This window comes from Molossus molossus, unplaced genomic scaffold, assembly GCF_014108415.1.
Source record: "Molossus molossus isolate mMolMol1 unplaced genomic scaffold, mMolMol1.p scaffold_m16_p_13, whole genome shotgun sequence".
Lineage (NCBI taxonomy): Eukaryota > Metazoa > Chordata > Mammalia > Chiroptera > Molossidae > Molossus > Molossus molossus.
This window is the reverse complement of record NW_023425348.1, coordinates 46,879,790-46,903,516: the sequence shown is the minus strand read 5'-3', so window position 1 is coordinate 46,903,516 and position 23,727 is coordinate 46,879,790. Positions and strand designations below refer to the sequence as shown.

At 51.8% G+C, this 23,727-nt stretch overlaps 2 protein-coding genes across 10 annotated transcripts in view; one reads left to right on the top strand and one right to left on the bottom strand.

Moving 5' to 3' along the window:
* The first annotated feature begins 1,804 nt into the window (after positions 1–1,804).
* LOC118627671 (interleukin 18 binding protein) lies at positions 1,805–23,634 on the top strand. 3 transcript variants are annotated; one of them, XM_036258102.1, is made up of 7 exons: positions 2,432–2,477; positions 2,842–2,933; positions 3,369–3,572; positions 4,183–4,306; positions 4,384–4,531; positions 4,774–4,848; positions 23,581–23,634. In XM_036258102.1, exons 2-6 carry the CDS (start codon positions 2,906–2,908, stop codon positions 4,843–4,845), a joined length of 576 nt encoding a protein of 191 aa, XP_036113995.1. In that variant the 5' UTR covers positions 2,432–2,477; positions 2,842–2,905; the 3' UTR covers positions 4,846–4,848; positions 23,581–23,634. The 3 variants fall into 3 exon arrangements, with proteins under 3 accessions (XP_036113996.1, XP_036113995.1, XP_036113994.1); XM_036258103.1 differs by lacking the exons at positions 2,432–2,477; positions 23,581–23,634 and adding an exon at positions 1,805–1,821 and having other exon boundaries at positions 4,774–5,879; XM_036258101.1 differs by lacking the exon at positions 23,581–23,634 and having other exon boundaries at positions 4,774–5,879.
* The window catches only part of NUMA1 (nuclear mitotic apparatus protein 1), an 85,864-nt gene continuing 71,617 nt past the window's right edge, over positions 9,481–23,727 (bottom strand). For 6 of the 7 annotated variants that reach the window (XM_036258079.1, XM_036258080.1, XM_036258078.1 and 3 more), the window contains 14 exons: positions 22,789–22,911; positions 19,227–22,625; positions 18,717–18,758; positions 17,172–17,240; positions 15,692–15,802; positions 15,345–15,563; positions 15,070–15,227; positions 13,742–13,988; positions 12,608–12,836; positions 11,855–11,991; positions 11,355–11,528; positions 11,054–11,170; positions 10,745–10,966; positions 9,481–10,391 (listed from right to left, as the gene is read on the bottom strand). In XM_036258079.1, coding sequence (XP_036113972.1) covers positions 10,380–10,391; positions 10,745–10,966; positions 11,054–11,170; positions 11,355–11,528; positions 11,855–11,991; positions 12,608–12,836; positions 13,742–13,988; positions 15,070–15,227; positions 15,345–15,563; positions 15,692–15,802; positions 17,172–17,240; positions 18,717–18,758; positions 19,227–22,625; positions 22,789–22,911 — 5,259 coding nt within the window. In that variant the 3' untranslated portion in view covers positions 9,481–10,379. The remainder of the gene's footprint in view (positions 10,392–10,744; positions 10,967–11,053; positions 11,171–11,354; positions 11,529–11,854; positions 11,992–12,607; positions 12,837–13,741; positions 13,989–15,069; positions 15,228–15,344; positions 15,564–15,691; positions 15,803–17,171; positions 17,241–18,716; positions 18,759–19,226; positions 22,626–22,788; positions 22,912–23,727) is intronic. The other variant, XM_036258081.1, reaches the window with a different exon arrangement.

Sequence of the window (23,727 nt, the reverse complement as noted above, 5' to 3'; positions counted from 1 at the left end):
CCAGAAGCAGTAACAGTTTGGGTAACCTGCCCCAAGCAGGACTATACTCAGCCAGGAATGGAGATCATGGGGGCTGCAGTGATTCAGGGCCTCTTGTTTCTGGAAGTGGCAATATGTGTCAAAGGCCATTCTGCCACATCACTTCCTTCCCTAAAAGTCTGAGTGTAAGTGTGTATGTTTATCTGAATGGGTGTGGCAGAGGGACTGTGAGAGACGTGAGACTTCTCTTTGTCTGTGTTCCCTTAAAATGCAGGGGATTCCCAGCCCAGGGAATATCCCTGCGTCAGCCTTGTCATTCACGGGTCCTGCCTAGGACTGGCAGTGGGAGTTGGTGGGTGTGTGGTTGTGTGGAAGGAGGGTTAGGCCCAAGTAAGTATGGCTTCTGAAAAGGGGTTCAGCCCTAATCCTAGGAGTTTTGAGGAAGTAGGAGGGTAAACATGGGCCTTCCACACTGTACTCCTAGGAAATATGGCCCATCTGGGCCTACCCCTTCGAGGGAAGCAGGAACTGAGAAGGATTTTGTCATTCCGTTCTGAATAAAGCTCCATGAGCTGGGTTGGAAAGCTGAACATAATCTTGCTTTTCTTCTTCCTACCTCCTTCCCTGGGGCCCCTGGGGATGCCTTGCCTTGGCTGCCTTTTGCTGCTTCTATTTGAGAGCTGGGGTCCTGGGTGGTTGGCCCTGCTCAGCATCCTGACAGTGGTGGAATGCCGCACTCCTGTCCTGTGGCAGAAGGGGCCCTGGGGCATCACTGGGTGGCTCTGTCTTCACCACCTGAGGTCAGTGCCCTGCCACCACCCCTTCTCACGGGCCATTCTCAGCTTTGGCTCTCTTACCCAGCTGTGGCTTCCCACAGTCCCTCATTTTTCATGCCCGTCCTCAGAGTGGACTGGGAGCTAGTTGAAGGGTCCAAGGATCATCCTTTTACTTTGGTCCTCCCAATCCCCACATCGGGCTCATGTGAGAATCTGAGGCCAAGCTGTCCAAGATGCTTCATATTTCAGCAGTCCTGAGTCCCATGACCTCCTAGAGCCACTAGAGCTCAACTCTGGTCTTGGTGACATTCTGAAGTAGAATCATATCTCCTTTCCTTCTCATCCCCAACCCCCATCCCCCAAAGGACTGTGTCTCTGAGCCCCAGGCAGCCTTGCCTCCTGACAACTGCTAGAGGTGCCCTACAGCCTAGTAGCTCCTGGGCAGGAGGTAGGGGAGGGACCGAGAGCTGGAAAATGTCAAGTGGAGAACAGGAAGTATGACTTGATCTCCTGCATCTAAATTAGGAATGAGTCAGGTTTTCCGTACCAGTCCAACCCCCTTGGGATTGCAGCAGACGATGTTCTTGATGTCCCCGAAAGCCAGATCTGTGTCCTGGCCTCCCTGACTGTCCTCAGCTCTCCTGGCCTCCTGAGCACAGAAGTCACAAATCTGTCACTCAGGTTTTGTCCTTCATGCTGGATACATGCATATACATTGGATCACCAATCCTGTTCTTTCTGCCTCCATGACCCTCACCTCACCTTAGTCCTGGGCCTGCCACAGTCCCAGCTCTGTTTGTTCCTTCAGCAACGAGCTGGTGTTGCCCAAGCCAGTGCTGGGCCATCCCCCTGTCCCCTGGGGAGTGCCCTCCTTTTAGGACCAGGGCTCCAGCTCATGTTTCAAGTTCCAGCTTGGCTCTGATCAGCCCTGCAGACAAGTTTGGGAAGTGCTCTCAGCGCAGTCCCTGTGGCATGGCTCACGTGGGACCAGCAGCTGAACTGAGCTATGGAGCTCCAAGGAGGGTGATTCCGAAAAGCAGGGCTCTTCAGGCTTCTTCGGAGCCAGGTAGGGGGAATCTAGAGTTCCTGGTGACCTTACACCATAGTTCTGGCCAAGGGGCTGGGATAAAAGAAGTGAGCGGAGGTCATGGTCATTCTAGGTGGGTGTTGGCTTAGCAGTTGGAGGGAGTAGAAAGCCTGAGACAGTTCTGGATGTGGATGGGCTGGGATGATATTGAACGTGAAATGGTCAAATTGATCAACACATTGGGGTCCCCACTGCCTAGGAGAGTTGTAACCTTGAATATCAATGTGACTATGAAGGAGGAAGCAGGAGGCCTGCTCATATAGAAACAAAAATCTAGCTCTGAAGAGCAAAGGTAGATACTAAAGTCTTGACCCTTTGCTCGGATGGAAGAACTGATCTGGGAGTGACTTCCATTGGTTCATACCCCTTTTGACCCTGGGAGGGTGAGGATGTGGGCAGATTAAAGACCCTACCCAGTCTGATACTGGCTGGAGAGTAGGAGGTGCTAGGAGGTGCCAGGAAGGCTCTGGCCACTGTGAATAGTATCCCAGAGCCTGCATTAGATCTCTGGTTCATCAGAATGAAAGTGAAATAGGACTTGGGGTCCGTGCTTTCCCAGAACGATTTTACTCTATTCTGCCTTTGCCAGAACCAGCTCTGGGAGTGAGGAGAGCTCTGTCTCCCTTTGTGACGGGGTAAGTCCCTGGCCTCTCTTTGGGCCTCAGTTTCTCTGTCCCTATACTGAAGAGGTTAGGTTGGACAAAAACCTAGCATGTAAACAATGGGAGAGGAAAGGCTGTTCCTAGGTGATCCTCCCACTTTGTTTCAGAGTTCTGAAGAGCCCCAGCCTCTGCTGCATGGCTACCTTCTAGGAGCTGTCAGTAGAGAGAGACAGGACAGAGTAGATAGCAATGTCTGACAGGCCATTGAAAGTCAGACCTAGCAAGGGGCTGTGGGATCTACAGGGAGGAGAGGGCCACAGATGTGGCTGGGATCTAGGCTAGCCTCTTGATATGTGGAAAAATTATTCACCATTTTCCTCCCCCTCCTGCCCCAAAGAGGAAGAGGTCATCACAGGCATATATAGAGCCAGTCAGAAGCGTTCCAGTGCTTCTGACACACCATGACCAGGAGACAGAACTGGACACCAGGTGGGACCTGGGGCTGTGCATGGAGGGTTGGGGGGAGAGGGGAGTGGTGGGCGGTGGGGGTCCTGAGAACAGAATGGAGCAGTGCAGTTGCCCCAAGCCTTAACTCCCAGATGATTCAACTCCACTGTTCTGTTGCTTTCATCCTCCGTCCAGATGCTATAATAGCTCTGGCTCCATTCCAAAGTCTCCCTGTGTTCCATTTAAAAAGGGCCTGGATGCCCTGGCCAATTTGGCTCAGGCCTGCGGACCAGAGTCTCGGGTTCGGTTCCTGCTAGGGGCACATACCTAAATAAATAAATAAATAAATAAATAAATAAATAGGGACTGGAGGTATCCAGGCAGCAACTTTCTCTTCAACTAAGATTTAACCCTGGGTGCTGAGCATTCCCAGGAGGTCCAGGCAGCTACTGATCCCTGTGATGGTTCTTTCCTCAGACCCTAGCCTTTTGTGGGTCCTGTTCCTGTGTGCCCACACCTTCTCCCATTTGGCGAGAGCCACACCTATACCTCCGGCCATCACAGCTGCTACCGTCTCAGCGGGGATCACAAAGGACCCCTCCCTGTCTCACCCCTCAACGCTCCCAACAGCTAAGTGGTGCCCAGCATGGGAGATCTGGCCAGAAGTGGAAGTCTCACTAAGTAAGGAGCAATTCTGAAGAGCGCCCAGGAGGGCACAGTGGCTGTAGAGTAGGCTTTCACTACAGAAGGTCCAAGGGTGGGGTTGGCTCCTGAATATACCCTCTGCCTTTGTGCCGTGTAGCCCACCACCAACCTGTCCAGCTCCACTGAGCGCTCGGCAGTCTCCGTCTCCCACACAGCATCATGAGTATGGGCACAGGGCCCAGCTCCCAAGATGCTTCTTTTCAAATGGGACAGAGAGAATTCCGACAAGAAATGGTGAGACGATGCTCGAGCCTGGACTGCAGTGTGCTCCAAGGCCCAGCCCCTTCTCTGAGAGCCCAGTTGCCGTCTGGCCACCTTAGAGGACCAGTAGTCTAGGTGGGCTGCTTCCTTGGTGGGGGGTCCTGGAGTCACTGAAGCTGGGCACTAGAAAAGTCATCCTGAACCAAGGACCTGTCCCCAAACTCCTCTTGCTCAGCCCTGGGCCTCCATTGTAGACAATTGCACTGCCACTTGAACGGCCTTTCCCACCTGGGTGGTGTGCCAAGCTGTGCAGGGTGGGCAGGCCACAGGAGGGGAGGGGCTGCTCTACAGAAGGGCTGAGGGCTGACAGCTGCTGTGTCCCCAGATGGAACGCTGACTTTATCCTGTACCGCCTGCAGTCGCTTCCACCACTTCAGCATTCTCTACTGGCTGGGCAATGGTTCCTTCATCGAGCACCTCCCGGGCCGGCTGCGGGAGGGCAGCACCAGGTAAGGGGCATGGTGGAGAGGGCAGCAGGAGGGAGGCCTCCTCCTTCAGTCCTCACACCCTTTCTTCTCTGCTGCAGCTGGGAGCGCAGGGGCACCGTCACTCAGCTGAGGAAGGCCTTGGTGCTGGAGGAGCTGAGCCCTGCCCTGAGCAGCAGCAACTTCTCTTGTGTTTTCGTGGATCCTGAGCGCACTGTCCAGCATCACATCGTCCCGGCCCATCTCTTGGTGAGGGACCTGAGGGAAGGTGTCCAGGGACAGGAGGAGCTCTGCTCCAGTGTGGGGAGGAAAGGGTGGGCTCTGCCCAGAGCAGTCTGCAACTTATAGCTACCATTCCCCAAAGTCCCCAGGCCCAAGGTAAAAACTAAAAATAACTTTGGACTCAAGCAGAGGAGGCATGGCCTAGAGGAAAGTGACAAGCTCTCTCTCCCGCTTGGGCCCTGATCCTTGTCTGCCTTCACTTTCACCAGGCTGGGTTGAGGACAGTCATGCCCCCTACTCAAGAAGCCCTCGAGAGGGTCCCTTCTGCATCATCATCCTGACAGGTGAACTCTGAAGCCTGGTTGAAGCTCTTCTTTTAGGTCAAGGCTCTCTGTTGGCTCAGGCCACATTCTGTCAACTTTTGCTCACTTCATGTCACATTTTGGTAATTCTTGTAACATTTCAAACTTTTTCATCATTGTTATATCTTAGATGTTACTATTGTAATTGTTTTGGGGGGCGCCATGAACCAAGCCCATATAAGATGGTGAACTTAATTGATGTGTTCTGTTTTTCTGATTGGCTGTTCCCCATCTCTCTCCCTCTCCTTGGGCCTCCCTATTCCCTGAGACACAAAAATACTGAAATTAGGTAAATTAAAAAGCCGACAGTGGCCCCTAAGTGTTCTAGTGAAAGGGAGTCACCTGTCTCTCACTTTAAATCAAAGACTAGAAATGATTCAGCTTAGTGAGGAAGGTATGTTGAAAGCCGAGATAGGCTGCAAGCGAGGCCTTCCTCTTGCACCAAATAGCCAAGTTGTGAATGCAAAGGAAAAATTCTTGAAGGAAACTAAACGTGCTACTCCAGTGAACACATTAAGAAAACAATTCTTAAAGAGCCTTATTGCTGATATGGAGAAAGTTTTAGACCACTAAACCAGCCACATTCCTTTAAGCCATAACCTAATCCAGAGCAAGACCCTAACTCGCTTCATTTCTATGAAGGCTGAGGGAGGTGCGGAGGCTGCAAAAGAAAAGTTGGAAGCTAGGAAGGGTTGGTTCATATTTAAGGAAAGAAACTGTCTCCATAGCATAAAAGTGCAAGATGAAGCAGCCAGTGCTGATGTGGAAGCTACAGCAAGTTCTCCAGAAGATCTGGCTAAGATTAATGAAGGTGGCTACACTAAACAACAGATTCACTGTAGGAGAAACAGCCTTCTGTTGGAAGAAGATGCCATCTAGGATTTTCACAGCTAGAGAGAAGTCAATGTCTGGCTTCAGAGCTTCAAAAGGCAGGCTGATCCCTGGCGGATGTCGCTCAGTTGGTTGAGTGTCATCCTGTTCCCCAAGAGGCCACCTATTTCATTCCCAGTCAGGGCACATGCCCAGGTTGCAGGCTTGATCCCCAGTAGGGAGCATGCAGGAGGCAGCAAAGCAATGTTTCTCTCTCTCCCTCTCTAAAATCAATACAAAAACATTTCTTTTTTTTCTTTGAAGGATGAGCTGACTTGCTTGTTAGATGCTAATGCAGTTGCTGAGTTTAAGTTGAGGTCAGTGCTCCTTTATCATCTGAAAATCCAGGGGCTCTTAAGAATTATACCAAATCTGTTCTGCCTGTGGTCTAGAAATAAAACAACAGAGCCAGGAAGACAGCATGATTTACTGAATTTACAGTATGATTTACTGAATATTTTTAGCTTATTGTTGGGAACTACTGCTCAGAAAAAAAGATTCCTTTCAAAATAATGCTGCTCATTGACAAACACCTAGTCACCCAAGCCTCTGATGGAGATGTACGAGATGAAGTGTTCATGGCTAACACAACATCGTTTTGCAATCCATGGATCAAGGAGTAGTTTCAACTTTCAAGTCTTATTATTTAAGAAATGCTTTTTTTTTTTTCCAGTTGCCACGCCTACACGATTGATTGGTCAATGATTGAACCCATAACCTAGGTATGTGCCCTGACCAGGAATCAAACTCACAACTTTTTTGGTGTATAGAATGATGCTCCAACTAACTGACCTACCCGGCCAGGGCAGTGATAAACTTTTTAATGAATCATTCCTCTCAGCAGAAATTCACCAAAGAATCAAGTCTTTAGAAAAAGGAATAAATCTCTATTTGTGACATTTCAAGCTCTTACATAGGGGACAACCATTTTTTTAGGGGGAGGAGAGTCTCTTTTGAATTCAAATCATCTACACGGCATGAGAATGGGCTTTGGAAACAGACCAATACTGACAATTATGAGTTATGTGTCCTTGTGCAAGTCATTGAATCTTTCTTACTTTCCTTGATTCATGTTTTAGAGGTAACTGCCTAAACTGAGTAATGTATGGCAAGTACTGTGCAAATTTTCGAGCCTACTTCCTTGCTTATGCTGCTTATGAAACAAGGCAGTGCTGACTGAAGAGTTTTCTGATAGTAAGATAATTGATGACTTTCTCCCGACTCTAACCTAGTGTTACTATTTGAAGGACACATGGAGAACTAGTTTTCATTGCCAAACCAGATCTTGAGAACAGACTTATCTTCTTTACTTCTGTATCCTCAGAGATCCCAGCTCATAAAGTCAAGAAATACATTTCATAATGCAATAGCTGCCATAGTGATTCCTCTGACGGACCTAGGCAAAGTAAATTTAAAACCTTCTGGAAAGGATTCACCGATCTAAATGCCATTAAAAACATTTGTGATTCAAAGGAAGAGGTCGAAATACCAACAACAGGAGATGGGAAGGAATTGATTCTAATAACTTTGAGGATAAAAGACTCTAGTGGAAGAAGTAATTACAGATGTGGAAATAGCAAGAGAATTAGAATTAGAAGTAGAGCTTGAGATGTGACTGAATTGCAACAATCTCAGGATAAAACTAATAGATGAGGTGTTACTTCTTGTGGATGAGCAAAGTGGTTTCTTGGGGTGGAATCTACTCCTGGTGAAGATGCTGTGAAGATTGTTGAAATGACAACAAAGGATTTAGAGTGTTATTTAGACGATACAGCAACAGCAGGGCCTGGCCAGAGTGACTTAGTGGATTGAGTGTTGGCTTATGGACTGAGAGGTCCCGGTTTGATTCCCGGTCGGGGCACATGTCTAGGTTTCAGGCTCGATCCCCAGTGGGGGGTGTGCCGGAGGCGGGCTGATGGATGCTTCTCTCACATTGATGTTTCTATCTCTCCCCCTTCCTCTCTCTCTAAAAAAAAAATCAATAAAAACAATAATAATAATAGTAATAATAAAAGCAGGGTTTGAGAGGATTGATTCCAGCCCTGGCCATTGTGGCTCAGCTGGTTGGAGCTGCCATCAAAGGGTGACGGGTTCCTCAGTCGGAGTGTGTACGGGAGGCAACTGATTGGTTTCTCTCTCCTCCTCTCTCTAAAAATCAGTTTAAAAAAAGGTTGACTCCAATTTTTTAAATCTTTTTTTTTTAGAGAGGAGAGGAGAGAAATGATGTGAGAACATCAGTTAACTGCCTCCTACATGTCCCTTACTGATCAAGCCTGCAACATGGACTTGTGCCCTGACCTGGAATTGAACCAGCAACCTTTTGGTCACAATATGATGCCCATCCAACTGAGCCACGCTGGTGAGGGCTTGACTCCAATTTTAAAAGTTCTGTGGGTAAAATGCTATCAAATGGCATTGCATGCTACAGAGAAATCCTTCGTGAAAGAGTCAATAAATGTGGCAAACTTAATTTTCTTATTTTAAAAAATTGCCACTGCCATCCCAACCTTCAGCAGCCAACATTGAGGCAAGAGCCTGCACCAGTAAAAAGATGACAACTCACCGAAAGCTCAGATAGTGGATACTGTCGGCCCTTGTTTATCGCGGTTAATCAGTTCCAGGCTCTACCACAATAAATGACTTTTTGCGAAGTAGTATTCTTTTTTTTTTTTTTTTTTTATCCTCACCAGAGGACATTTTTCGGTATTTTATTCAGATGGAGTGGGAGGGAGGGAGAGAAACATCGACGTGAAAGGGACACATCGAGTAGTTGCTACCCACACGACCCAACCAGGGCCCGGGACAAACTGCAACCGAGGTACGTGCCCTTAGCGGGAACCGAACCCAGGTCTCTCTGGACCGCAGGCTGACGCTCTAACCGCTGAGCGAAACCGGCCAGGGCAGGATTCGGATTCTTTATTTATACAGTCATCCCTTGCCACTTTGCGCTTCAACATTCATGGCTTCACCATTTGAAAAAAACCTCAATAAGAGTGAAGCCGTGAACGTCGAAGTGTGAAGTGGCAAGGGACGACTGCAGTATTTTTTTTGCTATGACATTTTTAAATCAATGTACATTGTTGTTGTTTTTGTTTTTTTTTAATCCTCACCCAAGGACATTTTTCCATTTTTTGTTCAGCTAGAGAGAGAGAGAGAGAGAAACAACAACCTGAAGGGGACACATCGAGTCCTGCATGGCCTCCTGCATGACCCAACTGGGGCTGGGGACAAACTGCAACCGAGGTACGTGCCCTTAGCGGGAACCAAAGCTGGGTCTCTCTGGACTGTAGGCTGATGGTCTAACCGCTGGGCCAAACCAATGTACATTGTTTTTAAACGTGTTTTTGCATATTTAATAGACTACAGTATAAAGTAAACCTAAGTTTTATATATACACCGGGAAACCAAAAAATTTGTTACTTGCTTTAGTGCAATATTCATTTTATTACAGTGGTCTGGAACTGAACCTGCAATGTCTCTCAGCTATGCCTGTATTTTTCCTCCCTCGAATAGCCTGCCCCAGGGAAGGGATATGGGCAGAGGCTGCCTCTGATACACAGCTATACCTCTGTCATACCCAGCAGGGCCCACAATGGCCGTTCTTAAATCACTTCACTGAAGGCATGCTGACATCGTCTCAGTCCTTTAGGTCATTCTCCCATTCACGTAACTTGGTCCATTCTAGGAGAGACTATGGGAAGAGGAACTACTACTCAGAAACTAAAGACAAAACCAGATTCAGGGGACACAGGCCCTCAGAAAAGGACAGCCCATAATGTTCCACAAGCAAAGGCCAAAAATGGCGTATGAGAAGATCCTCTGGCCCCAGAAAAGCCAGGAGAAGGGACTTGAAAGAAGGTAGGTGGTCTGGAAGACTAAGCAGGGATAAAATTATGCTCTAAAGAGCCAAGATTGCCCACACAGATTAAGCAATTTAGCAGCCAAGGGAGAAAAATAGACTTTATTTACAAGTAATAACATTTAGAAAAGATCCGTCTCTGGCCCTTAAAAACCTTCCCCATCAATCCAGATCCCACCCCAGTACAAGTCTAGAGAAGGTGGGAAGGCCCAGGATGAGCTGCGACTGAAGGCTGTGCTTCCCACCCTCCCCCGCCCCAGCTGTTCCGGAAAAGAGCATCCTCTGGGCAACTGTGCCCTTGGATGGATGGGAGCACCTAGGAGTGGGGTGCTCCCACTAGGTCAACGCCCAGTCCTAGACTTGAAGAGCAAGGGCCCCTGCTAGGACTAGCCACCAGGAATAGCAGGGACCAGGGCCCGCTCCTCCAATGGTCCCTTCAAGATCCAGAGGCTGAGGAGTACTGAACCCAAGAACCCAGCCACTTAAAGCCAGCCTCAAATCTTGATGGAGAAGTGACTTTGCGAAAACATCAGGAGGCAAGGTAGGGAGGGGACCCAGGCTGTCCAGGCTGTAGGCCAACTCTGAAGATACATCTGTGCACCTAGGGAAGGCTCTGGTAAAGGTCCAGGCACCAGGCCATGGTGTGTCAGGTATCACGGTCTCTAGGGTTTTGGCCACTGTTGGCCTGGAAGCTGAGAGAAGGCACTGAGAGGGACAGAAGGACCAGGCAAGGGCAGCATCGGGAACACAGGTGGGGCCACTCACTGGTGCTGGTCCTTGTCCTTTAGTGCTTTGCCTGAAAGAGAGAAACAGGTCACTTGGCTGGATGAGACTTGTGATGTTGGCCTGTACCAGCTGTCTTAGGAAGACCTCCTCCTGCTCCCATAGCACCCTGACTAGGATCCCTTCCATGGCATTGCCCTGGAAAGATCTACCTTCAGGTTATCAGTTGCTAGATGTGTGTAAGCAGCTTTGGATTTTCTCGATAGGAATGGAGCTGTCTGTCTCCTCTCCTCCAATAAGTCACTGACCAAGACGGAGCACCTGCTTAGCCTCCAGCAGCCTAGCTTGGCCCTGCCCTGGAAGCTGCCCCATACTTCCCCTGTGGTTCCTGCGAGTTAACCCTCCCACTTCAATCTGTGCCTCCACCTTGCCCTTGGCCCGAGGAGTGGCAGTGGTGGCAGCGATGGCGGCAGCAGTGGCAGCGCTGGCTGTGGTGGTGGCAATGCGAGGAGAGCGACGGGTTCCACTGCGGGTGTTGGGGGAGGTCTTGGACAGGGCTTTCTTTGAGGCGCCCCTCCGCAGAAGGCTATTTCCGATCTTCTTGGGTGTATTGAGGATGCTGAAGGTCATGGACTGGCGGCGGTCAGCCTGTGGAAAGAGGCTGTCAAATGGGGCTCACTGCTGCTTTCCCAGGCCAACCTGCTGCTCCAGTATCTCCTTCAGCCCCCAACTCACCTGTTTAACAACAGCTGGAGCTGCTTTCCTCTGGGCCTCCGTACTGCTCTGTTTGTGCCCTTCATGTCGGTCCCGGGGAGTCATGGGACGTGGGAAACAGCTGGTGGGCTTCTTAGACTGTGAGGAAGAGGCCAGTTAAGCCAACATCCAGCCAGAGCCAGGTGTCTCAGCTGAGTGAACGTTATAAGTCAACTAATCTACAGCAACCATCCCACTTTAATCCACTTTTCAAACTTGGTAAGCTGGGCCTGACCTGTCAGGCTGTTAGCTAGAATAAAACACAGGAGCCAATGTCACCTACCTCAGGGGTACCAGGGCCCTGGTGGGGCTCTAAGGAGACCCGTTTGCGCTGCCGGGTGGTGATGCCAGTGCCCTCAGCTATCTGGGTTGGCTGCATGCTGGCTCGGCGCAGGGTCTCCTGGGGGTCACCGGTCTTCATCTCCTCGTCTGTGATGGTAGCCAGGCTCAGGGAAGGCTGCGTGAGGTGGAAGAAGTGGTCAGTGGACCCAGGCTATTTGGAGATGCAACATGACTGCCCTAGACTCTCTCTTCATGTGGGACAGCAGAAGCCTTCCTCTCGCAAAAGGCCTCCCTCCCTGTGGTCTTCCCTGCACTATAGCCATAGGAGAGTAGTCCCAAGCAGACCTTCTCCACCCACAGTGACTTCACCCCTGAGCTCCCTCCCTGCCACTACAGCATCTACTCGGTCTCCTTAGGAGGCCAAAGGCCCAGGGCACGAATACCAAGAGGAAGAGGTGTGCTGGTATGGGCAAGTCCTACACAGACAACACCAGAGCTCACCCTGGACTCCAGGGGATAGCAGGTCTTCAGGTGTGGGGGGCAGACTCGGTTGCGTTGCTGCAGCTCTGCAATGCGGTTCCAGTCATCCAGCTGCTCGGGCTCATCCTGGCAAGAGCCCATGTAGAAGCTATTCCTTCCTGGGGAGGGCAGAAGGGGGAGCAAGTGGAACTGAAAGGCCAGGAAGAGGGATGGTGGAGGTAGCAGGTTGCCCACTGGCCCTGGCATCTTGCCAGCCTTTGCTGCCACCATCCTGTCCACCTACCCTGTGGACTTCAAGCCCAGTAGCCTGGAGTCCTGCTCCGCTCAGAGCTGCAGATACAAGAGCAGGGCTCACAGACCATTTCTACCGTGGGAGCTGGCTCACTGCACTCTCCCTAGAGAGGTCAAAAGAAGTTATATGCAGAGGCTATGACACCAAAAGAAACTACTCAAGGGCCAGGAATTGATACCCAGGGCGGGTCAGAAGGGAAAGAGCCTCCAAGAAGAATCTAAGGATTAAAACACTGGCCAGCTTGGCCCTTTAGCAGCCCCTCACCACCAGAGAAAAAAGGACTCCCGACAGCCTCTGAACTTCACTATTGTACTGGGAATCCCAGGCCTGTTGTGTGAGCATTTCCCATTCACCCTCACTGGACAGGCAAGGTCCTGAGACTGCAGGAAGCTAGCCTTGGGTTTTTAAATGCTTGTCCTTTCACTGTGCAAGGATCTGTTTCCAGTCTAATATTTGGGTAGGGTTAGAGAACAGTCCCCTACCTGGAGGGGCCCCACTGGACACCCTGGCCTGGGAGCGGCGAGCAGAGCTGCGAGTGGTAGGCCGGTAGCCAGGCAGGCTGAGCAGAGCCGAGTTGCCATCATCAGGGGAGCTCAGGCGGGCTAGAGACTGGGTGGAGGAGGTGGCTCTCGGGCCAGCCTGGGAAGCAGGGGCAGACTGCGTGCTATAGAAGGATGAGTTGGCGCTGTCTGGCTCTTCCACATCTGACTTCTGGAAGAAAGGATGAATCTGTTGTGGGTGGAGTGGGCACCCTGACATTCTATAAAGAAGCGTCCTGCTGCTCCCCTTCCTGAAGCCCCTCAGATCCTACAGCATGGCTGCATGTATTCCCACACTGTTTTGCAAGGGTTCTTATCTGGACTTCTGTAAGAAATGAGCCTTGCTGCCAAAATCCCACACAAGGTGCTGAGGGAATCAAGACTTTTCTACCCATTCCCATTGCATCTATTAATGCTTTGAGGGAGGGGAGGAAGGATGTATCAGACTCTTTTAGAAGTAAAGTGCAAAGTGACTGGCTCAAAGGTCAAGCAGCTAGGAAATGGGAGAGCCAGGGTTGGAACCTAGGTCTCTCCTGAGCTAGTCAGACTCATCCCACAGCCTCCGCATCCCACAGCCCCCACACCCCAGTCCAAGCTTGTCAGAGTCCCAACCACCTTTTAGAGCTTCTCCAGCTTCCTGGTAGAGGGCACTCTGCACACAGAGGTGTCTCCTGCTGTACCAAAGGTACCTCTCACCTCCTCCCTAACCTCAGAATACAGAAACAAGGGCCAGAGCCCCCAAACTGGCAGTCAGCTCACTGGGGGCCACAATACAACTACCCAGGGGCTATGCTGAGAGGCACAGGTTGGGCTGCAACTTCTCCATATTCTTTCCCTTCAGCCTGAACAGGGCCAGTGCTACACAGCCTTATAGTCAACAGATGAGCATCAAATTACAGCCCTTTTCTACAAAAAAAAAGGTCTAAGATCTTTCTCAGAATTTCAGCTTTCTCTTCTGTAAGACATGGACTGGTCAGCCTGCCTGCCTCTCCAGGCTATTCTGAGTACTCAATGGAAAGATACCCTTGAGAAGACAAGAGCATTACTATCCTGCAGCCCCACTCCCAGGAGCCTGACCTTGGTCATGGTGATGTTGATGATTTGTGTAGTACGTCGACGAGCAGAGCGGGTCTTCCGGCCTGAGTCCAGGAAGACGTCCCCCAGGGAGTCCAGGCTGCTCTCCAGAGGTGGCTGACCCCGAGCAGGGATGGGGGTGAAGTAGAGACTTTCCAGGGATTCTACCTTGGGTGGCAGGCGCTGGGAGATGGGCGAGGCTGGCTCTCCAGGGATGCTGGTGCCATCTGGCTGGGTACGAGGCAGCTTGCTATAGAAAAGAAACCAGATGAGGTGCCATTCTTGGGGCTAGAAAGTATTTTGTCTGTCCCTTTGCTCCAAAGTGACCGATTCCTATATTTATAAACAGACCAGGTCAAGTACCTCATTTGCTGAATTTTCAGAGGTACCAAGCAGATCCTTTGACCTGGCCCTCCCTTCAGACCATTCTCCATCTCTAGTGAGTCCATCCACTCCCATGGCCCTCTAAATTCCTCCATACTGGCAGCTCTCTTGATCCTGCTCTCCAGCCCATATATCCACTGCCCACTGCTCTGGACACCCACCGCCACTCCACAATGAACATGTCCCAAATTAAGCCCATCTGTTCTTTTTCCTGTATCTCCTATTTCAGCAAATGGGAGCAGCCTCTATCCAAGCTGCCCAGCCATGAACATGGGCACAATCCTGCCTCTTCCCTATCCTACCAAATCCAACTGGCAAGTCTGACCACACCCTACTCTGCTCTCACGTCCTTCTCTGGTCTGCCTCATCTCACCTAGACCTACAATGGCATCTGAGAGAGGCACCAGAGTGGTGACAAGCAAGGACTCGAGTCAGGCTGCCTGGCTCTGACAAGCCCAGCTCTGTCACTGTGGGACCCTGAGCAAGTGGTGGCCTACCTACGCCCGTTTCATCTGTTAAATGAATTAGTATTTTTCAGGTGTCTATAACAGTGTCTGACACACACAAGTGTTGTTAAATAAAAACAAGTATGTTTCCAGTCTCAGCTCCCACACTGGCTGTAAGGATAAGCCAAGATGCAAATCTGATCATGTACTCAATTTCAGACCCTTCCGAGGTCCCTCAAAGTGCCAGCCTCCATCAATGGGGAACCTAGCTGGTCTTTCCTATCCTTTTCTCTGTCCACTGGGCACACACACCTGTGGCTTCTTTCAAGACTCAGAACAGTAGTGAAAGCCTCCACAAAGCCTTTTTATCCTAAGAACAAGCTTCCAGAGGGCAAAGGGACCACATCTTATTTATCTCACAGCCCCAGTGCCCAGGATACAGTCTAATAAACAGTATTCTCTCAATGGACAACAACTGAAGGAAGAAGGGTGCCTTCTGACCTGGTGATAGTGAGTGGGGTTCCCTCCTCACAGCTCAGATCCAGGCTATCAATACTCAAGTCCAGCTGAGGCTTAGCCTGGGGCTCCCGGCTCTTTAAGGCATCAGTCGCCACCTGAAACTTGCCCAGGTCTCGAAGCTGCTGGTCAGCATGGGCAACCTGGGAAGCAGAGGGCCAGAGAGAGTGAAGAGAAGCCTAAGGCAGGGGTGGCTTAGGAGAGGAGGGCACAGGGATCCATTATGACAAGTGAGGAAGTTTGTCCAGCCAGATACTTACCTGTGCCTCCAGGCTGCGCACCTGGGCAGTAAGGTGGCGGCAGTTCTGTTCAGTCTCCTTGGTCTTCAACCCGGCCTGCTGTAGCTCACGACCCAGCCGCTCAGCTTCGGCCCTCAGCTCCTTGTTTTCCTTCTGCAGTTGCTCCAGGCCCCGCAGCTGCTCCTGCAGTTCTTGGTTCTGCTGCTTCTTGGCATCATAATGGGTCTTGGCTTTCTCCATCTGTGTGGGCAGATGGGTGGGTGGGGACAGCAGGAAGGAGGGCAGAGTGGGCTAGGACTAGGGGGTAGGGGTGGAGGGTGGGGGACAGCAGGAAGGAGGGCAGAGTGGGCCAGGACTAGGCTCCTCACCTGTAGCTTGTAGTGCTCAGCTGCCTGCTCCTTCTGGCTCAACTGAGCCTCCAGCTCATTCAGCTGGGCCTGGAGGCGTTGGGCTTCTTGCTGGCTCTCCCCTCCCTGGGCCTGGAAAGCATAGGATGTGGAAGGCTGATCAGGGCGGCTGGTCTAGCTGCTCCATCCAAATCTGCTGACTTGCCCTAGCCTCTTGGGTTCCATGGCATTTTCAGACCCCTGCATATTCTCTTAGGAAATGGAAAAATATTTTTATCTCCACACACCTTTTCAAGGTCCACAGTCTGCAGGAGCTTCTCCATCCAGCTCATGCCATTTCTGGCAGAGCTCTGATAGCCCTATCTTCTTTGAGATCAAACACAAACTGTCTCATTCTCTCTTCATGAGTACACAGTCTGCCCAAGGAGGAAGGGGACTGATCCTGTCACCTGGGTGCAGAACACGGGGCTAGGCACTTGAGATATGAGCTCTCAGGACATGTGAACTCATTTCTCCTCAAAGCAACTCTGGGAAGTAACTAGATCTCCATTTCAGAGCTGAAGAAATTAAGCTCAGAGATTTAAATAAATTGGCTAGGGTCATAGTGACTAAATCGCAGAGTATGACTTGAACCTTGGTGCACATGACTCCAAAGCCTGTGTGGGCTCATTTATGATGCTGGCACTGCCTCCTCTCCAGACCAGACTCCTTTGGGAACAAGGCCTGTGTCTGATTTTTTGTCCACCTGCAAGGTCAGCATGTGTTTAGTTTGTAGTAGACACTGGACAGGATCATCTGGCTTTACCTCTCCTGCATCTCCTAGCACTGGGAAGGCCCCCCAAAGGAGTATAACAAGCATCTGTTTATCACAATCACAACATGGTGTGGAGCACATGGAAGTGACCTGGGGAAACGAAGCTCTCTGCTCCCACCTCCCACCAACTCCTGCAAACTACCAGGACTTTGGTGAGTCCCAGGGCCACTGGTACCCGATTCCTTTGTTCTTAGCTAAAAGTTGTGAAGCCTAGACTGCAAAAAAGCAAATACTAAATCAAAGGTGACACTGTTGAAATCATTAAAAATACTAAATTGCATTATAATGTTACATGTCATTCATACACTAAACCAGCACTATCCAATATAACTTTTTGCAACAAAGGCAATATTCTGTATCTTCCCTGTCCAGTATGGTAGCCATGAACCACACGTAGTTGCTGAGCAGGGGAAATGTGGCTAATGTGAGACTATGGAACTGAATTTCTAATTTAATTATATTAATTTAAGTTTAAGTAACTACACATGGTTAGTGGCACAGAAAGGTCTGAGGGACAGAAGCTGCTCTGGTCTTCCCTTCAGAGCTCCCAGAAAGCATATGCAGGGGGTTCCTGGGCCACAGGCAGGTCTCCTAAGGCTGCCAGGCCCCCAGGGTACCCCTCTTCTGCCCCACACCCACCACAGCCCGATGGCTTAGAGAGCACCTTCCCTCCCCACTCGGTCCCACCTTCAGCTTCTGCTGCTGCACCTTGCTGGCTTGGTCATGGTCAGCAAGCTTCTTACTCAGTTCTTCCACCTGGGGCAGGGGAGAGAAGAGGAGAAGGGAAGACTCAAGAGGCCTTCCCCTGGATGTCCAGGCAAATAATGGGGTTTTCCCAGACCAGTCCTCAATATATTTAAAAAAAAAGAAACTCAGGTCCTTTCTCTGGCCTCCAATTAGGGAACAGCCTGCTGCCCAGGATGATTGGCAGGACCTATTTGAGGTAATCCAACACGCAGGTGCTGCCAGAGCCACCTCCTGTGCTCACCTCCACCCTGAGCCTCCAGGGACAGAGACCTGCAGGGAGAGAATCGACTGGGGAGCCGACACCTCACCACTACCCTACTGCTGCTGCTGCTGCTGCCATTCCCAGACCCAGTCTTCCTGGTTTGGGGACAGGAATAGGGGACCAAGCCTATAAATCTAACATATATTCATTCAATACCCACCCCTTCTCCTCCCGAAAACTACCAAAGCATAAGCCCACAGATGATCAGTCCTCTTGCCAATATCCACAGGCTATTAGGGCTGGTGCTGGCAATGTGGTTAGTGTGGGGAAGCAGACTGTTGGGAGAAAGAGCAAGGGCAGCACACGTCTAAGCCCACACAACTCCCACAGAGAAGAGCTAGGGGAGCATCACAGCCACAAGCACTCCTGGCTCCTCCAGGCACTCTAGGAGCTCAAGCATAATCAGCAAAGGCGAGAGGCAAGGGCTCCATTGCTAACTGTTTGTATTCAGTTTTATTGTCATCTTGGGCTCCTTGAAGAAGGTGATGGGAGGAGAGGAAGGCCTAATTCCTCTGCAGGCCTGAGGTGACTGGGCAGGAGGGCTGGCAAAGAAAGGGTGCTCCCACTAAAAACCAGCTCAATTGCCTTGACGTCTAGGGTAGCATAGAGAGATCCTTGTAAGAGTGAGGCAGCCAGACCATGCCACTCCTGTCTGGCAGAGGCCTTTCCTGGCTCCTCTCAACCTTGGCCTTCCTGTTGCCAGACATCTCGATTTCATGCTTTCAGTTAAGGCCCAAAGGATCACTACCCATTGGCAAGCATACCAAGCTCACATCCCTTCCTAACCTGTGAGGGATGCCTTGCTTACCACTTTTATGGCTTCTTTGGGAAAGAAGGGAGCTGTGTTAATACCCACCCCTTCTGCTAGTCCTCTTCATTGAGGATCCAAACTTGGAACAAGACTTGGAGGTTTGGGAATCCCAAGAATTGTCTGTGACTGGTTCAGATATGGGAAAGATGAAGCCTACCCTGCCCCTCGTCCCTGACAGGCACATGACAGTAAGTGCAGAAGGTGGAGAGGCCGACCTGGGATGGGTGGGATGAGGCCTGAGAGAGGGCCCAGCACTCCTGGGCAGCCTGGGGCTGGATTCCACGGCTTGACCCTGCCCCCTTCACAAACAGTTCACAACTGGAGCTGGCGGAGGCAAGCTGCAGCCGGGGTCATGCACCAAGACTGGTCACCGCTTAAGCAGCCAGCACTTAGCAAGGACCCCAGGCATTACCTGCTTAGTTTGCTCTCTCTGAAATACCTCTAGCTGTTCCACCTGTGCACGAGGGAGGAGCAATGGAGACAGAGTGAGATGAGGACCAAAGAGACACTGTTCCTGCTATAAGGCTGACCTCACCGAGGCTCTTATAGTCCCCCTCCCCCAAGGAACCAGACTTCTAGTAATGTTTAAAATGACAGTTTGGCTTGTTCTAGTCCCCAGTGGCTCTTGGGGTGGCCTCTACTGCTAGTGCACCTCACAACGTGCCTCCAGATGGCCTTCACTGTTTGATTCTCTAGGGACAGAGTCTTCAGGGAAGGGGAGGCTACTGATATTTTCTTTAGGACAGTAGGGGGCAACAGATGTGACTTCTGCCAGCCACCTCTCCTCCTCCTCTGTCACCCAGTGATGGAGGGAGACAAGACACTCTGCAATAATGTGGGAGCTTGAGGCCCTGGGATGCAGAGGGAACAATGTCCCATCTCGCAGGTTCAATCTGTGGAGGTGTTGAACTGGGTGCCTTACCTGGGCAGTGAGTTTCTGTCTTTCTTCCTGGAACCGCTGTCTCTCCTCCAGAACCTTGACCTTGGCACCTTCATACTTGGCAGTCATCACCTCCAGCTCCCGGGCAGTGTTCTGTGCTTCCCGCTGCATCTCAGTCAGACGGGCCTCAGCATCCACACGTACAGCTGCCAGCTCCTGTTCATATTTCTCCCGGGCCTGGTCCAGCTCCACTTCTAGAAACTGACGGCCAAGGTTGGCCTTCTCACCCAGCCCCCGGTTCTCCTCTGCCAGTAGGCCATGAGCCTCCTTCAGCATGCTCAGCTGCTCTGCGTAGCTGGCCTTCTCTGCCCGCAGCTGCTGGGCTGCTCGCTCTTGCTCTGCCACCTTCTGTCGCAGGGGCATCAGCTCCCCAAGCTCCCGCTGGGCTCTCATCAGCTCTGCCCTCAGCCCACCAGCTGCCTGCTTGCTTTGCTCCAGCTCCTCACGATGGCGTTTCTCAGCAGCTGCCTGCTCAGCCTGCAGCTTCTGGCACAGGTGCTTGGCAGGCAGCAGCTCACTCACCAGGGCCTGTGTGCTGGTGTGCTCTAGCTGCAGGGCAGAGAGGGCTTGCTCCTTCTGGAAAAATTTCTCCTGCCATGCCTTTAATTCTTGGCCCAGCTCCTCTGCTCGCTCAGCCTGTGAGGCCAGCTCCTGTCGAAAGCTCTCTGAAGCCACCCGCTGTTTCTCCGCCTCCTCCCGGAGAGTCTGGACCTCCTCCCGCAGAGCGGAGCTGCGCTCTGCGGCTCTGGCGCTGTTGCTGGCTGTCTCTGCCTGGAGCAGGCGCAGCCTCTCCTCCAGCTTCTGGCTCTTCTCTGACTCGGCTATAACAAGCCGCTTTAATTCCTTGCTCTCACCCTCCTTCTCCAGGACCTGGCGGTTCAGGATAGACACCTCTTCCTCCAAGCTGCTGATAAGGCTGTTTTTTCTCTCAGCTTCCTGCTGGCCCCGGGCCACCTGGGCCTTCCACTCATCCTCAGCCTTGCTATGGTCTTGGGCCTTGGTGCGGAGGGTGGCCAGCTCCCTCTGTGCTAAGGCTAAGGTGTCCTGACTGTGCCCCAGTTCCTGGGCCTTCTCCTCTAACTGGCCCCGCAATGTCTCCAGAGCAGCAGCCCGCTCCATCTGGGAGGCACGCTCAGACTCTAGGCTACGCTCTAGCCTGGAGGCCTTCTCCTGATGCTCACGGCACTGCTGCTCTAGCTTGCTCACCTCTGTCTGCAGAGCCTCCAGGTCAGGGCCTCTTCGCTTGGTCTTTCCAGTAGCCTCAGTCTGGGCTCCTGACCCACAAGTGTCTTCTTCACTGGCCATCCCTAGAGATTGCTGGCACTCCTCCTCTTTCTTGGCCAGCTGTTTCTTCAGTTGCTCCACTGTTTGCTGAAGCTCCCCCAGCTCTGTTCTCTGAGCTGCCTCCTGCCCACGAAGCTTGGCCAGCTCCTGGTCCTTCCCTTCCTTTTCCCTCAGGGCATGGGCCAGTGCCTCCTGCAGGGTAGCAAACTCCACACGCTGCTCATTGAGGGCATTCTGCAACCGCATCTCAAGCTCTGCCTTGGCGGCCTTCTCCAGGACAAGATCAGCTTGGGCTCGGCCCCGCTCCTGGGTCAGCCGGGCCACCTCCCGCTCCTGCTGCCCACGCTCTTCCTGCTGCTGTCCCTGGCTCTCCATCAGCGCAGCCCGCAGCCTCTCCAGCTCACTGCCCATTTGCTCTGCCTCACGCTCCATGGCCTGCAGTGCAGCCTGTGTGCTGCAGAACTGATGACCCTGCTGCTCTTCCAGCCACTCTGATTCTCTGTCTCCTGCCCTCGGGGGCTCCTTGAGGAGCTCACAGGAAGTTGTTTCCTGCTGTTCACCTGCCTTTCGCACCAAGGCCTCCAAGCGGGCCACCTCCTTGCTGGTGGCAGCCATCTTCTCCTGCAGACTGGAGAGGTCATCTGCAAGTTTCTGGGCCCTGATCTCCTTCTCCTGGACCTGCTGGTGGGCTCTGGCCAGGCTGGCATGGAGCTGGGCAAGCTCAGTCTGCTGCCGGCCTATCTGGAGCTCACTATGGGCCTCTATCCCTGCCACCTTCTCCTTTGCCTCCTGCAGCTCCTGGCGGGCCTTCTCACATTCCTCCTTCAGGGTCATCAGCTGTTCCTGGAACATGGCACCATACTGGGCCTCCTCTTGCTGGCTATCCTCATACCGCTCACGCCAGGTGGCCACCTCCTTGGTAAGCTGCTCACACTCACTCTCGGCCTCACGCTGGGAGGCTATGGCCTCTGCCAGCTCCCGCCGCAGGGCTTCCGTTACAGCCTGATGGGCCTCCCCAAGCTGCTGTAATCGAGCCTCCAGCTCCTTGCGCCCAGTCTTCTCTTCTTCTAGCTCCTTCCGTTCTTGCTTATGCTGCTCCACCTGGCTCCGGATCTCTGCCTCTAGCTTGGAGATACAACACTGCTGCTCTTCCAGGGCGTCTGCAGCCCTGCGCTTCTCCTCTTCAAGGCTGCCCTTGGTGATCTTCAAGGACTCCTCTAGGGCTCGGACCTGCTCCTGGAGCTGGTTCTTCTCCTGGGACACCCTCTCTCTCTCGGCTGCTTTTTGCTGCTCAGATCTCAGCTGGGCCTTTAGTCCTGCCACCTGGGCCTGGGTCTCACACTGCTCCTGGCGGGTTGCCTCAATACAGGCATGGAGTTCCTCCACCTTTTGGCTCAGCTCTGCTTTCTCCCGCTGGGCCTGTGTCACTGAGGTCTGGGCACTGTCCCGGGCTTCATTAGCAGCCTGCAGTTGCTGTTGCAGGACCTCTAACTTGGCAGCCTTTTCCTTCTCCAGTGCCTCTACTTGCTGGAGGGCTGAATCCCTCTCCCTTAAGGAGGCCTCTCGCTCCTCAGCAGCAGTGGCCAGTTGCTGGGAGTGGTCTCTCCTGGTGGCCTCCAGCTCCTTGGTGGCCTCTTCAAACTGCTGCTCCTTCTGCTTCAGGCTGGTGCTCAGCTGCTCCACCTGGTGGCGGAGACCCTGGGAGGCCTGTTCTTGCTGCTGGAGAGTCTGTGCTAGCTGGGCCTGCTCCTTTTTGGCCTGTTGCTTCAGGCTAGCCAGTTCTTGATCCTGCTGCTGGAGTGTGGCTTTGAGGGTCGTGAGCTCAGAGGTCAGTGTGGCCACCTGGGCAGACAACTGGGTCCCCTGAGCCTGGGAAGCCTTCTCCAGCTCTTCCTTGGCCTGGTTGACATTGGATAGGGAGCTCTGCAGCTCGGCAATCAGGCCAGCCAGGTGCTGCTTTTCTTCTTCAAAGTGGCCCCGCTCAGCAAGCAGCTTGGCTTCTTGCTGGCCCCGCTCGGTCTCCAGTGCCTCCACCCTGGCTTGGAGCTGGGTGTTGTCTGCAGCAAGAGTGGCTGCCTCTTGCTTCAGGGTTTCCAGCTGGTGAGATAGAGACAAATTGGGATCAGCATGACTCCTGTCACCATGGCCCCTCTGGGAACTGAGGGTTGCCAGAAACCAGAATGTGCTGAACATGGGCCTACACCAATCCCAGCATACAGCACAGCACACAGGTCTCATGGCTGCTCTTAGGCATTCCTACCTGCAAGGCATCACCCAGCACCTCACCCTTCTCCTGGGGTGGGTTCTCCTGCAGCTGGGCCAAATGTTCTTCCAGCTGTGAAAGTTTTCCTTGAAGGATTTCATTCTTCTCTTCAAGGCATTTCTGGGAGTAAATAAGAGCCTCGTGTGAACAGAGATGGAACAGGCACTGACATCCCAACAAGCCCTTGTGAACGTCAACAAAACATAGGACCCTATTACCCTGTTAACCAGATTTCCTTTTGCCCTCACCTAGAAAAACTCAGAAATCATGGAAATGGGACTATGATGGACCTGACTTTCTAGCCCTAGTTCCAGGGCTGAATTAAGTCATGTGACCTAATTTCTTCTCCAAGGCCACAGAGTTTACTTCAAATTTCCTCACTGTATACCTTTTCTCAGAGAAGTCTTGGCTTCCAGATTATCCAAACACCCACCTATCTTAAAAACATACCCTATCTCTCTGGGTGTCAATAGAAGCAGTTGCCACAGCAACACCCCTGTCCCATACCCCCACTTCCCCTCACTGCTCACTGAGTACCTACAACAGGCCAGGTACTGTGTTAGGTGCCTCTCTGGATTTCTAATCAGAGCAAGAATCTGAAGCTCAGATATTGAGTGGCTTGGCCTAGGGTTACATGGTCAATAAGTGGCAGAGTTGAGTTCCTAATAACAGCAATAATTAATTCACTGAGAGCTTACTTTGCACCACACAATGTGTTAAGTGCTTTATATGTATTATTATTTTACAATGGTTGATAAGGCAGCTACTCGTTCTTTTTCCCTTTTTCAGGAAAGGATGCTTAAAGAGAAGGAGATCAAGTAACTTGTCCAAGATCCCCACCTTATAAATAGCAGAGACAGGATTCAAAAGTGTATTGGACTTCTATTACATCACACTATTAAACCTTCAACAGAAGTCAGCTTAATTCTCAAAGGC